Source organism: Artibeus jamaicensis, unplaced genomic scaffold (genome assembly GCF_021234435.1).
Source record: "Artibeus jamaicensis isolate MK-2021 breed Jamaican fruit bat unplaced genomic scaffold, CSHL_Jam_final contig_468, whole genome shotgun sequence".
NCBI lineage: Eukaryota > Metazoa > Chordata > Mammalia > Chiroptera > Phyllostomidae > Artibeus > Artibeus jamaicensis.
Window position 1 is genome coordinate 1,253,202 of NW_026521846.1, and position 15,065 is coordinate 1,268,266.

Below are 15,065 nucleotides of genomic sequence, written 5' to 3' on the forward strand. Positions count from 1 at the left end.
TGTATCCATATGTTCTTTGCAGCATTATTTACAATAGCCAAGTGACTTCAATGTCCATCAATAAGTAAGAAGTAGTGCATATATAGAATGGAATCTGACTCAGCCATAAAAAAGAATGAAATCTTGTCATCTTCCAATACTATGGATGGAAATAGTATTATGCTTAGTGAAATAAGCCAGACAAAGAAAAACAAAGGCCATAGATGTCATATGTGGAATCTAAAAACAAAATAAAAAATAACTGAACACACAAAACAGAAAAAACTTATACAGAAAACATACTTCCCCCAGTGGGCCATCGTTTTTTGTTCATTTTTTAAATGTTTTAAGTATACTTTATTGGTTATGCTATTACAGTTGTCCCTTTGCCCTACTCCACCCAGTACTCCACCATCCCACCAGCAATCATCCTCGTAGTTCATGTCCATGGGTCATGCTTTGGCTTCCCCATTACCTATATTGTTCTTAACACCTCCCTGTCTATTTTGTACCTACCCAGTTATGCTTCTAAATTCCTATACCTTTTCCCCCAATCTCCTCCTTCCCCCTCCCAGCTGATAACCATCCAAACGGTCTCCATATTTAGGTTCTATTCCTGTTTTAGTTATTTGCTTAGTCTGTTTTTTAGATTCAGTTGTTGATAGTTGTGAATTTGTTGTCATTTTTTGGTTTTTATTTATTTATTGTGCATTGAATTTAGAGAAGTGATGTGGCATAAGAAATCAATAAAGGTAAAAAAAAAGAAATCAATAAAGGTTTCAAGTGTATAATTTTATTAGACATTATTGGTCTACATTGTGTTTTCATTTTCCAAAGTCAAGACTTTGGAAAGACAAAGTCAAGACTTTTTCTTTCAATACTTATTTTCCCTATTTTATCTGCTTCCTTTCTTTGTTCATCATACATTTCTCCTTTTCTATGAAGTTTTTCTATTTTATTTGACTTTTAATATAACAGCTTTTAATTTGCATTTCTCTAATGATTAGTGACATTAAGAATCCTTTCATATGTCTATTAACCTATTATGCCTTCTTTGCAGAATTGTCTATTCAGGTTCTTCTCCAATTTTTCAAATTGAGTTGCTTATGTTTCATGTTGATTTTCTACATTCTTTTTTAAAATTTAATTGTTGTTCAAGTACAGTTTGTCTTTTACTCCCATCCCAGCCCATCCCCCTGAATTCGTCATTTTAATGTTCATAGTTTTGATCTATTTTTCCCCTTAAATAAGTCCCTTTAACACTTCATGGAATAAGGGCTTAGTGATGAACTCCTTTAACTTTACCTTGTCTGGGTAGCACTTTATCTGTCCTTCCATTCTAAATATAGCTTTTACTGGATAGAGTAATCTTGGATGTAGGTCCATGCTTTTCATCACTTTGTATACTTCTTGCCTGCAAAATCTGTTTTGAGAAATCAGCTGATAGTCTTATAGGAATTCCTTTGTAGGTAACTCTCTACCTTTCTCTTGCTGCTTTTAAGGTTCTCTCATTTTTAATTTTTGACATTTTAATATGATGTGTCTTGGTGTGGACCTGTTTGGGTTCAACTTGTTTGGGACTCTCTGTGATTCCTGGACTTGTATGTCTATTTCCTTTGCCAAATTAGGGAAGTTTTCTTTCATTATTTCTTGAAGTAAGTTTTAAATTTCTTGTTCTTCCTCTTCTCCTTCTGGCATTCTTATGACTAGAAGGTTGGCCCTTTTGGAGATGTCCCAGAGTCTTCTTAAGAAAACCTTCCTTTAAAAAAAAATTCTTGTTTCTTCATTTTGTTCTAGTCAAACATTTTATTTCTTCCTTACGTTCCACATCGTTGATTTGAATCCCAGCTTCCTTCCCTTCACTCTTGGTTTCCTGTGGATTTTTCTCTATTTCCCATAGTATAGCCTTTCTCCTCCCATTATTATGCTTTTGCCATATTCAATGAGATCTGTGAGCATTCTGATCACCAGTGTTTTGAACTCTACATCTGATAGGTTGGCTATCTCCACATTGCTTAATACTTTTTTTCTGGGATTCTGTTCTGTTTCTTCATTTGGGCCATATTTATTTGTCTCCTGATTTTGGCAGCCACCCCATGTTTGTGTACCAGGTAGAGCTGCTTTTATTTCCTATCTTAGTATACATGTTAGGTTGTATGGGACAGAGTCTTTGGTATTTGTCAGGGCAGGGCAATCCGCTCGCCACTTTGTGGCTGTGTGTGTGAGGTAAGGGTTGAAGACGGGACAATGCTGCTGCTAGCTGACTTCTGAAGTCTTGTCTGGCACTCGCTCCTTTTCCAGTTACTTCATCCACTTCCTGAATGTGACTGGTGTCCTTCCAGTTGCTGTCCTGGTTGTGGTTCCCAAGGTGGGTGGGTTTGTACACATTCTGGGCTCTCCTGAGAAACTAGTTTTTTCTACTGTCCCAATCCACAATGCCTTTACAGACAAAAGTTATGAGACTTTACTTTTCCCTGGGCTGGACCCCGTGTCTGCAGTCTGGCCTGGGGCTGTGCTCGCTCACTCACAAGGTATTGCCCTGATTTTTACCTACCACTAGTGAATGTGGGACTACCAGTTTCAAAGACCACTGCTGCCTCATCACCCCTTCACTATGTGCTACTACCACACAGCATCACCCCCACCTTGACTCACTGTCTCAACCCTTCCTACTCATCTGAATGAATATACCTTATTTAAATTCTTGGTTGTTTGATGTGTGTACAGTTCTGGATGTTTTTCTGCGTGGTTTTCCAGCAGTTCTGGGTGTTTTTCATTTTTAATATGGTTGTGCAATGGGGTGAAGCATGTCTACCAATGTCTCCATCTTGACCAGAAGACTCATGGAGAACATTATGACAGTTGCCAGATGAGTTAGGGGGTTGGGTGAAAAAGGTGAAGAGATTAAGGAATACAGATTGGTAGTTACAAAAGAGTCATGGGACTTCTAGCCAAAATGGAGGCACAGGTAGATAAACTTTGCCTCCTCATACAACCAAAAGGACAATAAACTTAAAAGCAAAAAAAAAATAACCAGTCCTGCCAGAAAGTCAAACTATATGGAAGACTGATAACCAAGGAGTTAAAGAAGAAACATTCATTCAGACTGGTAGGAGGGGCAGAGATGGGTAACTGGGGTTAGAGGACTCACAGCAAGGCGTGGCTTGAGGACCAAGTGGTCCCACAGTTGCATAAGGATAAACCAGGGGAAACAACTGAGGAGTGAGACAAGATCATGCAACCCAGGGTTTCAGCATGGAGAAACAACCTCAAAATCTCTGGCTAAGAACCTGTGAGGGTTGTGGCAGTGGAAGAATCTCTCAGCTTCATAGAAAAGATTTTTGGAGAGACCCAAGGGTCCTAGAATGTACACAAACCCACCCACCTGGGAATCAGCACCAGAAGGGCCCAATTTGCTTGTGGGTACCTGGGGGGGGTGGTAACTGAAAAGAAGCCCAGAGCCAAGTAAGTGGCATTGCTCCCTGTGAGGGCAACTTTGCCAGTAAGTCCCCCCGTCCACCACGGATGAAAGTGAAACTACCAAGACATGATCTGCCTGGGGAGGAGAGGTGGTCAATCTCTCACAGAAGGACAAAGAACCTCTTCTTCAACAGCTTTTATTAGGTTGTAATACACAGGAATACAGATAAAGCTCATCAATCGATGTCAGGCAGCAAGAATCAAACAGTAGATAACATTTCAAAGAAATCTGAGGGCTTAGTCTGAGTCAGTGTCTATCAGGTAAGGGGGTTGCAGAAACTTTGGGAGACATACTTACTTCCTGATTGGACCCTTAACATATGACTGAAAGTACTCTTAGCAAAGCAGACTTCACAAGACTTTAGGAATTCTTTCTTACGCCTGATCAACCAAGATCCTGCTCTTCGTGGCAAGGGGATGCACCATCTTCCCAGTCATAGGTTTTTAGGCTTAAGTGGATTAGAGACAGGAAGTGCTTCTCCCAGACAGAAATGGGGACTCGGGCTATGTCAAAATAGCTGGGGGGGGGGCGAGGGTCCATCACCCCCTCTTTGCTGCAGCCCCTCGAGTCCTTCCTTGAGGGCCTCCCAAGTGATCATGTCTGGCTTAGGTTGCCACTCCTCTGAGGGATCTTACCCATTTCTGACTAACAAACCAAGCATTGGGGGCAGGGGATGAAGCAGAAGCAGCGCTACTGCCAGAGATAAGCTTTGTCTCCTCAGTGACTCACAGTCTGGAGGTTGCTCACTCAGCCTTAGTCATGGGGGGCAGTTACAAGTCCTGAAACCAGGCAGAGTAGTTCCCAACGGTTCCCTCTAGAATCCCTTTCCCATATACAGCACCAAACACTGCCAGTTGGGTTGTCTCACTCTAGTGAATACCTGAGGTCCTGCCCTGTACAATGTAACAGGGGCACAGAGACAAAAAAAAAAAAAAAAGCCCAAATGAAAGAATAGATAAAACTCCAAAAAACAGAACTATGTGATGAAAAGACAGCCCACCTATCAGATGCAGAGTTAAAAACATTGGTAATCAGGATGCTCACAGAAATGGTTGAATACAGTCACAAAATAGAGGGAAAAGTGAAGGCTACACAAAGTGAAATAAAGAAAAATATACAGGGAACCAACAGTGAAGGGAAGGAAGCAGATTCAAATCAATAATTTGGACCAGAAGGAAGAAACATTCAACCACAACAGAACGAAGAAACAAGAATTCAAAAAAATTAAGGACAGGCTTCAGAACCCTTGGGACAACTTTAAATGTTCCAACATCGGAATCATAGGGGTGTCAGAAGGAGAAGATGAAGAGCAAGAAATTGAAAATTTATTTAAAAACATAATGGAGAATTTTCCCAATCTGGCAAAGGAAATAGACTTCCAGGAAGTCCAGGCAGCTCAGAGAGTCCCAAACAAATTGGACCCAAGGAAGCACACACCAAGGCACATCATAATTACATTAAATATCAAAAGCAGCAAGACAAAAGGAGACAGTTACCTACAAAAGAGTTCCCATACGACTGTCTGATTTCTCAAAAGAAACCTTATAGGTAAGAAGGGTCTGGAAAAAGTATTCCAAGTCATGAAAGGTAAGGACCTACATCCAAGATTACTCTATCCAGCAAAGCTATCATTTAGAATGGAAGAGCAGATAAAATGCTTACCAGATAAGGTCAAGTTAAAGAAGTTAATCATCACCAAGCCCTTATTACATAAAATGTTAAAGGGACTTATCTAAGAAAAAGATGATCAAAACTATTAATAGTAAAATGACAACTCACAATTAACAACAACTAAACCTAATAAAAGACAAAAATGAACCACTAGAAAACCACTAGAACAGGAACAGAATCATAGAAATGGAGATCACATGGAGGGTTATCAGTGGGGAGGGGGAAGTGGGAGAATGGGGGAAAAGGTACAGAGAATAAGTAGCATAGATGATAAGTATAAAATAGACAGGGGGAGGGCAAGAATAGTATGGGAAATGTAGAAGCTAAAGAACTTATAAGTATGACCTATGGACATGAACCAAGGGAGAGGAATTCTGGTATGAGGGGGATGCAGGGCAGAGGGGAATAAAGGGAAAAAAATGGAACAATTGTAATAGCATAATGAAAAAATATATTAAAAACAAAATAGTCATGAGTATGTAAAGTACAGCATAAGAAACATAGTCAATATTGTAATAACTATGTATGGTACCAGGTGGGGGCAATCACTTCATAAGTTATATGAATGTTAATCAGTACTTTAATCAGTACACCTGAAAATAATATTGTATGTCAATGTAATTGAAAAATAAAGATTATTGTAACAAAGTAATGATTGTGAATATGTTGTCATAGTGCACGTAAGCCTATGCAATAAAAAAAAAAAAGATCCACTATGAAGGAAAGCCAAAGGACACAACAAAGAACAGGATGGATACCAAGAATTTCATGTAACACAATAATTGGACCCTCTAAAACTATTATGTTTAAAATTTTACCCATAAAAATATTCAATAAGAAAAAAGTGATGAAATAAAATCACAAAGATTATGGTACGGGGAAGAAGCAGTTTTAGAAATAAATGTTATTATAAAACTCAAAATTTGATGGAGAGCTTAAATAGAAGATTAGAAAAGATTACAGATGGATGGAAGTAGAGGAAACTGGAAAGAGGCAATATTCAAAGAAACATTTCCTACAATTTTCCAGAATTGCTGAAAAACATGAGTCCTAAAATTCAAAATGCCAATGGCCCATATGGAATAAAAATAAGTTTACAAAAATAAGAGCAAAATGCTGAACTATTATGACAAAGAGACAATATCCACAAAAGGATAACTTCAAAAATTTAGACAAAATAGACAATTTTATAGAAAAATGTTACCTAAATTGACTAAACGCATCATGGACACCTAGACATGGTTTTCAGTGTACAATTCAGTGGCCTTTAGTACATTCACAATTTTGTACAACCAACTCTATTTAGTTTCAAAGCACTTTAATCACCCCAAAAGAGAACTGTGAACCTATCAGGGAGCCTGCATTCATTCCCCAATTTCCAGTCTCTACTAACCTACTACCCACAGTTTTTATGGATTTGTTTATTCTGGATATTTTGTACAAATGGAATCATAAAATATGTAGTCTTTTGTGTCTGATTTCTGTCACTTTAATTATTTTTGAAGTTTCTTGATTTTGTAATGCGTATCAGTACTTCATACCTTTTCATGGCTGATTAATATTCCACCATTTGGATGTACTACAATTTTTTGAACCCATTCATCTATAATTAATACTTCAGCTGCTCCCACCTCTTGTGAATAGTGCTTCTATGAACATGGATGTACAAATATTTCTTTGAGACCTTGCTTTCAATTTTTATATGTATATACCTGAAAGTGGAATTGCTGAATCATATGGTAATTTTACTAAAAATGTTTTTAAAGAATTGCCATACTGCTTTCCATAGTGGTGGTACCATTTTACATTGCCCTCAACAGTGCACAAGATTTTCAACTTTTCCACATCCTTGTCAACTTTTGTTTTCTATGCTAGTAACTATCCTAATTAATGGGTGTGAGGTGATACCTCATTGTAATTTTGATTTATAATTCCCTAGTGATATTAAGTATCTTTTCGTGTGTTTATTGGCCATTTACCTATCTTCTTTGGGGAAATGTCTATTTAAGCTCTTCGCCCATTTTAGAATTTTTTTTTAGTTTAAGTTCTTCATATATTCTGATTAATCCCTTCAAGGATATATAATTTACAAATATTTTCTCCCATTCTGTGGGTTGCCTTTTTACTCTGTTGGTAGCATCTTTGAAGCACTTTTTAAATTTTCATGGCACAATCTTTTTTTTTTTGGTGTCATATCCAAATCATTACCAAATCTAATGTCAAAACTTTTGTCCTGTTTTCTTCTAATAGTTCTATTGTTCTGGGTCATGCTTCTGTCCTTTTACATTTATTGAGATTTATGACCAAGCATATGGTCTATACTGAAGATTGTCCCATGTGTACCTGAGAAGAATGTATATTCTAAAATTGTTGGCTAGGATTTTCTATAGAATGTTAGGTTCAGTTGGCTTATTATGTTGGTCAAATCTTCTATTCCATTGCTAATGTTCTTCTACCTAGTGGCTCTAACCGTTATTAAAAATGGGGTACTGAAGTCTACAACTATTATTGTTGATTTCTCTCTTCACTTCTGCCAGTTTTTGCTTCATGTTTTGGTGCTGTTATTAGGTGCATGCATTTATAATCATTATATGTTCTCGATGGGTTGATCCCTTTACCATTATAAAATGTCCCTCTTTATCTCTAGTAACAATTTTTATAATTTGAAGTGTATTTTGCCTGATACTAGTATTGTACTTCAGCTTTTCTGTGGTTGCTGTTTACATGATATACCTTTTCCCATTCTTTTTGTGTCTTTTAGTTTAGAGTGTACCCTCCTTGTGAGAGTCCTGCCCTTGTTCTGGCGGGGAGTTATTCTCTAGCAGTAGAATGCTGTGGTCATTTTCTCTAACATGTTCCCTGGGGAAACCTAGGTTTGCCATGAATCTGGCTGAGAATCCAAGTTCTGTATCTCAGAAACAATTTGCACTTTCCCAAATTGTGCCTGGGACAGCCACACGATTTTTCCCACTGAACCTTTGAACTGGTTTTTATGCAAACAGAAACCAGTCTAGAGCTGGCAGCCATGCATTAGATAAAAAGTGAAAGGTGAGGCAGCAGAAATGCTTTTGAATGGTTTTCTGTAGCTAATTCTCTACCTTTCTTCTCTATGCAGTGCTAGGTGATTTAAGTTTTCCAGTTGTAATGCTTTTTTAAAAAAAATAATTATATATTATATAATTTTTAAAAGATTTTATTTATTTATCTTTAGAAGGGAAGGGAAGGAGATAGGGAGAGAAATATCAATGTATGGTTGACTCTCATGTGTCCCCTGCTGGGAACTGGCCTGCAATTCCCAGCCCTAACTGGGAATCGAACTGCGATACTCTGGTTCACAGGTCTGCGCTCAATCCACTGAGCTACACAAGCCAGGTATCCAGTTGTAATGCTTTTGAATTACAGTATAGTCTGAGTTACTCCACTGCTCTGATGTTGTTGCTGAAGAACTACCTTTTGTTAGCCAGAAGTTTGAAAGGTTGAGGGTCAAGTGATTTGGCATTTGTTTTAAACAAACATTTAAACTTTCAAAAAAATAAATAAAGTATACCCTCCTGCAGACAAATTAAGATTTTTTTTAAAAAAAATCCAATCTGACAATCTGTGACTGGAGAGATTTTGATTGGATTAACTGATTCACATTTATTACTAATATAGTTGGGCTTACATCTGCTCCTTTATTTTTTGTTCTATGTCTCATCATTTTTGTTCCTCATATATTCCTTTACTATTTTCTTTTGTATTAAATGGCTTCTAATGTATACTGCACAAAGCTTTTAAAGTTCCCAAAATTATATTTTATCTAAATGAGTAAGTTACTCTACATTGTTAAAACCATTATACTTAGAGTTTCTTCCTCTAAGTCTCTCACTCTGGGAAACATAATAACAATGTTTACTGACAGTCACACAGAGATACAGGAGGGCAGTGACCTAACCAAAGTCACAGCACGCCAGTAGGTGAGACAAGAACTGTACTGAAGACCACCTTCCTTTCACTGCATCCTAACTTTTTACAGCATTTTCTATTTGTCAAAAAGGCTACAAGTTCTCTAACTCAGTATAGTTTAGATTTCATACAATATGATGCCCAAACTCTTCACACTCATTAACTGCATTAGGATGTCAATCTCAGAACAAGGGGGACACAATTCTCTTATATATTAATAATTACAAAAATAAAAATAAAAAAGCCCTTCTCAGAAACAAAATAGTCATGAATTTGACTCCCTTATGAGCCAAGTTCTCAAGTTGAAGATTTATTAACCTGTTTAAAAATCCCTTCTATGACTTCTAGACAATGATGGCTAGGAGCATAATAATAGATTCTTCCTCCTCTAAAATCTAATACATAATGAATCACCCCCCAAAAAAGAAAAAAAATGAACAAGACAGAATAATTTTAAAAAATCAGCAGAAAATCCTTGTGTTAATCCTGACTCTATGACATCTCCTACAAAAGGAGAGGGATTCTTGGCACAAGCTATTTAACAAAATCTCAGAATGGAAAAGTACCATATTTTGTATGTACAGTGTGCTCCATATATAATGCACACCCACATTTTTTGGCCCAAACTTTCAGGAAAAATATCTTTCATTTTAATTTTTAATTCAATTATTTATTTATATTTAGATACTTGTTTTTTGTATTATAAGAGAATCTGAGCATTTATTTTTGAACATATTATAGTACAAGAAATTCTATGTAATAAATAATCACAAAACACAAGAACCAATATAAAGCATTTCAGGAACTTTTCATGTATAATGTACATCCTTATTTTTCTCCAAAAATTTGGGCAGAAAAGTGTGCTTTACACACAGCAAGATATGGTAAAACCCAAGTCCTCCCACCACAGCTTCATGTTGCCCAGCAGACACCTTCCTAAGATCCAAACCCAGAACCCTTCTCTCTGGGTGGCAGGGAGGAGCACAGAGATCTGGACAGGGCTCTGCTCACCTTCAGCAGGAGTATGAAATGAAAACATGGAATGAGAGGAAGGTGAGCATAACACAGAAAGATCAGAGAGAGGCAAATAGCAAGCCAGAGAAAACATATTCAATGAAAAAACAAGTTGCACAGTCACAACTCTAGGAAAAAAATTAAGGTGTACAAAGAATTTAAGAAAACAAGACTTCATAGCTGAGGTCTTAACATAACAATGAAAAGGAATCAAGAAAAACAAGGATAAGAAAAACTGTGGGTCAAAACACCACCATTGGAAAACTACACACACATAATAGCTGGAAATATGCAGCGGAAAAGCAAACCTCTTAAAACACAAGAGTTATCATGAATGCAAAGGAAAAAGAGATGGAAACAAAATGACATTAAGAAGAACAGTGCTGCCTGACATAAAGCAGTCACCATCACGAGGAAAGCAAACAACGATTACAATAAAAACATTTAGGGCCCTGGCTGGTGTAGCTCAGTGGATTGAGCGCGGGCCTGCGAACCAGACAATCGCGGTTCGATTCCCAGTCAGGGCACATACCAGGGGTTGCAGGCGTGTTCCCTGCAGGCCAGTTCCCAGCAGGGGATGCGCGAAAGGCAACCATACATTGATGTTTCTCTCCCTCTCTCCTTCCCTTCCCCTCTAAAGATAAATAAATAAAATCTAAAAAAAAACAAAAAACATTTAGCTACCTTCCATCACAGAAAGCAGGGAGGGCTGAAATGGTGGTCACTATGCAGTAATGACATAGTGGATGTGGTCTAGAGTGACGTTTGTGTGCACATGTATTGGTTGCTTTATCTGAACACACTTTTGGTTCTAATTTTTTGTTTTTATTTTTATTATAACCAACTTCATTTTCCTAAAGTATAGTCAGTATAAAACTGAGTACACTACAACTTTCTGTGAACATGTCTTACTTATTGCCAAGCTATTTCATGCTTTACTAACAAAAATACCTGGCAATGAAACATCGCCTTAAAAGATTGTTTAAAGGCAATTAAAATGATTCAAAGATAACATCAATCAGTTGCCTCCCATATGCATCCTGACTGGGGATCGAACACACAACCTAGGTACGTGCTCTGACTGGGAATCAAACCGGTAACCTTTTGGTGTATGGTATGATGCTCCAAACAACTTAGCCACCCAGCCAGACAGGTCCCTGATTTTATAACATAATGCACAGTACCAGAAAAATTAACCCAAGTATTTTGAAAACTTTTTAGTTTCAAAGAATTTCTTCTTCCTTAAACTTTTAATTATGAGCTAGCTATCACTCAAAGTAAACATCAAATGCAGCCAACCTCTGTTGACAAACATGATGATTACTAATTATAATCAGAAATTTCCATTAGAGAAGTCGATTAAAAGTTTAGAAATGAATGTAAATCAGCAGTACTCTGCCTTGAGTTTCCAAATTCCTTCGCCACCAGAAGTTCTATGAAAAGTGCAGAGGTTTCTCAATAGTTCTCGAAAGACACAAGACTGTGAAACTGATAACTTGGATTCGAACTCCTGCAATATCTCCTGAGTACTGGCCTGGCCATCCACGCGGGCCTGAAAAGCAATGAAGTTCCTCATTTCCACCAGCAGGTCATCATGTTCTGTGGTGGAGGGCAGTGGAACAGAAGTCTCTTGAAGGTGCACAGTTTCACTTTCTAGCCGCTCTGGCAAAATCAGGTGGTTTCTAGCTCTCATTTTAGCCAGCAGTGAAGACGAAGTGAGGGCCCCGCATGAGGACTCTACATCTTCCACTTTTCCACTAACATGCTCAGAAACATTATCTTTTCCATCCTTCTTCATGATGTTGTCCTGAAGAAAGAGGACCACTGCATTGATACATATAACATCTAATATATGGCCCCACTAATTTCCCCAAAGGTTCTGAGGGGCCTTAAATAACACATGCACCCAGGCCAGGATGGGAAGTTATGGGGAAAGAGTGAAATAGTATCTACCACAGAGGGAAAACAGAGTCAAGCACTTAAATCCACCCACTACCAAAGAACATTTCCTTAAAAAACAAACAAAAATCCCCTCCAAAACTACACTATTCACTTGGTCACCATTACAGGTGATCGTGATGGAGGGAGAGCCAAGTTGCTGGGGAAAAGGCTTCCAGAGGCGGCTTCTAGGAAACTAACTGCCTTTAGAAGGAACAAGTTCTGTGGGCTTTTCCTGTTCTTCCCAAATTTACCCTGATCTAGATTGGTACTGTGAGTAAGGAACAATATCACAGGTGTACTTCTTTTTCTTCACTTTTAAATCATTTTATTCTTTACTACTTTATACCTCATGTGTTTCCTTAAAACAACAAAGGATTTCTATTCCCGTGTTCATATTAATCTAAAATAGAAGCCTGAACCAGGGAGTTTTCAAATTGTATCAGTAACATAACCCTTGACTAGCAAAGACCAAAGAGAGCGTTGACTCTGGCCCAGTAGTTACTCTCAGGGCACTCAGGGTGAGATGGCACGTGCTCTGGCAGCTAGTGAATCACAAACATTCAAGGCAGTCTTCTAGACCTTTATTCTAGAAGGCAGTGGTCTTTAAAACTAGCACTAAACCTCTGGTGGGACAGACTGTCTGGGCAATGACTCACATGTCACCCATCCCTGTATTAACTTTCTTTCCCCTGACCCTCATATTAACTTTCTAAGGGAAAAAAAGATTCTGCTGCAAATCTTTGGTTAAAGACTTATTTTAGGAAGTTAGCTGGCCCTTTTACATTCAAATAAAAGTGCTTCATATATCAGGGAACTGAGCACAAATATCAGATGTCATTATGGCAGCAATATTTTTCACATCATAATTGGATTAAATTTTCATGACAATTCAATCAAGTGAGTCTCACGTGAAAAGCAGACAGGCTATCATATTACCTGGCACTTCTCCTTTAAAGACGTTGAAGAAAGATGCTGCACAGAGAAGCTGGAATTCCTTTTCTGACCAAATCTACTCCTAAATGGAAAAGAATCATCGTAAATAAAATGTTTATTTTTGTGGCTTAAGAGATGAAATGTCCTTTCAACAACAAAATTCTTACTGGAAAAATTTTCTTCCACATGATTCTTCTTTCATAGTCATAAACTAATTCCCCTCTACTTTATTTTCCTGGGAAGTAACTGCTCCATCTGGAGTAAGAACCACTCAAGACCCTTGTTTGACATATGATGGAAACTACCCTCAATCCTAGGTAGGAAAATCCTTCCAAAAGAGTAGACTGAATAGGATAGCGATAACTAATTGTTGAAAACTAGCCAATCACCTTATAAAGGTTTATTGATTCTGAATCTTACTATTTTTAACATCATCTCTGAAACAAAACAGATCATTTCTCCTTCCCCTAAAAAACTGGCTTTGAAAAAGCAGGGGATGCAAGCAAGGAAGAAGGCAAGATTACGAATGTGTTTCCCCAAGTAATGCAAATTGGCTGATCTAATTCCTCCTTGAGAGATTTTCCACTACTGCATATAAACAGGACAAGTATCCATGTCAGCTCCGACTTTATTCCAAGCCTGCATGGCAGGACAATAATCTCTTACTTTATTCCCACTGGTGCACCAGAAAACCCTCTGTGGCCAGTCCAGGTAGGCACACCAGACACTGCTCCCAGACACCGCTGGCGAGAAAGCCTCAGTGCTTTCAGAGCATCCTGGGCCACACGATTGGCCTCTGCCTCCACCAGCATATAATCTGGACTGGCTCCATCCATGATGGTATCATGTTTCATGACACTGTGCACACCAACTAGCAAGAACAAAGGAAACAGGGAATATGTTATTTCAGGATGTAAAGGATCAGAGTTTTTTTCTCTGTATAGTCTAGCATGTTGTGGGTGGAGAAAAATAATTAATAGTTTAGCTGCTTTTTACTGAGACCCAAAAACTTTACAAATGCTATTGTAATTTATCTTCATCACAACCTTATGAAATATGGACTAGTACTTTCCATGATTAACAATTATCAAAGCATAATTCTTTGATCACTTCAACATAACCTCTTCCCACCTATACGGAAAATTTGAAACCTCCTATTAATAAATTCTTTATTTAAGGAAAAAATATAAACCAGAATTATAGAATACCTAAAATGTAATGACCATGAAAACACCACATAACAGAAGAATTTAATGCAGTTATCAACGGAGAATACATAGAAGCACTTACACCAGACTTCCAGCCAAGATGGAGGCATAGGTAGACAGACACACTATACCTCCTTGCACAGGAGGTAAAAATAAGGACAACAAAAATTTAGAAACAAAAAGAACCAACCAGTACTTGCAGAAAATTGAACTGTATGGAAATCTGACAACCAAAGAGTTAAAATAGACACATTCATCCAGACTGGTAGGAGGGGCCCAGGTGGGCGGCCAGGTAGAGAGGGGCTGTACCAAAAAAAGTGGTGGCTGGCGGACCTCAGGTGCACAAGATGGCAGCAGGTGGACCCCGGGTGCACAGGCAGGGCTGTCAGACTCCGGGTACAGGGTGGTAGCAGGCAGACCCAGCGAGGTGGCTGGCTGACCAGGTGGTCCCACATTCATGCGCAGATAAACCAGGCAAAACTGGGGAGGCAGACTGCACAACCCAGGGCAGCTGTGTGGGGAAATAAAGCCTCAAAACACCAATTGAAAACACCTGTGGGGGTTGAGGTGCCAGAAGAAATTACCAGCCTCATAGGAGAGTTCATTGGAGAGACCCACAGGCTCCTAGAAAATACACAAGCCCACCCACCTGAGAATCAGCAACAGAAGGGCCCAGTTTGCTTGGGGGAAGCACTAGAACGGAATGAAATCTGGCAGAGTGGAGCAAGCATCATTGTTCCCTCTGTGACCCTTGCCCCACACACAGCATCACAACCCAGCGACTGGGTTGACCCCCCCACCCCCGCCGGCAAACACCTATGGCTATGCCCCTCTCTACATAAGACACGTCAGGACAAAAAAAAAAAAAAAGGCCCAAATGAAACCAGATCAAA

General features: G+C 38.5%; 1 protein-coding gene across 5 annotated transcripts in view; it reads right to left on the reverse strand.

Annotated features, from left to right (window-relative positions):
• Positions 1-859: 859 nt before the first annotated feature.
• Positions 860-15,065, reverse strand: part of ERCC6 (ERCC excision repair 6, chromatin remodeling factor) — a 98,351-nt gene continuing 84,145 nt past the window's right edge. For all 5 annotated transcript variants that reach the window (XM_053667363.1, XM_053667364.1, XM_037143119.2 and 2 more), the window contains 3 exons: positions 13,631-13,835; positions 12,968-13,046; positions 860-11,897 (listed from right to left, as the gene is read on the reverse strand). In XM_053667363.1, coding sequence (XP_053523338.1) covers positions 11,475-11,897; positions 12,968-13,046; positions 13,631-13,835 — 707 coding nt within the window. In that variant the 3' untranslated portion in view covers positions 860-11,474. The remainder of the gene's footprint in view (positions 11,898-12,967; positions 13,047-13,630; positions 13,836-15,065) is intronic.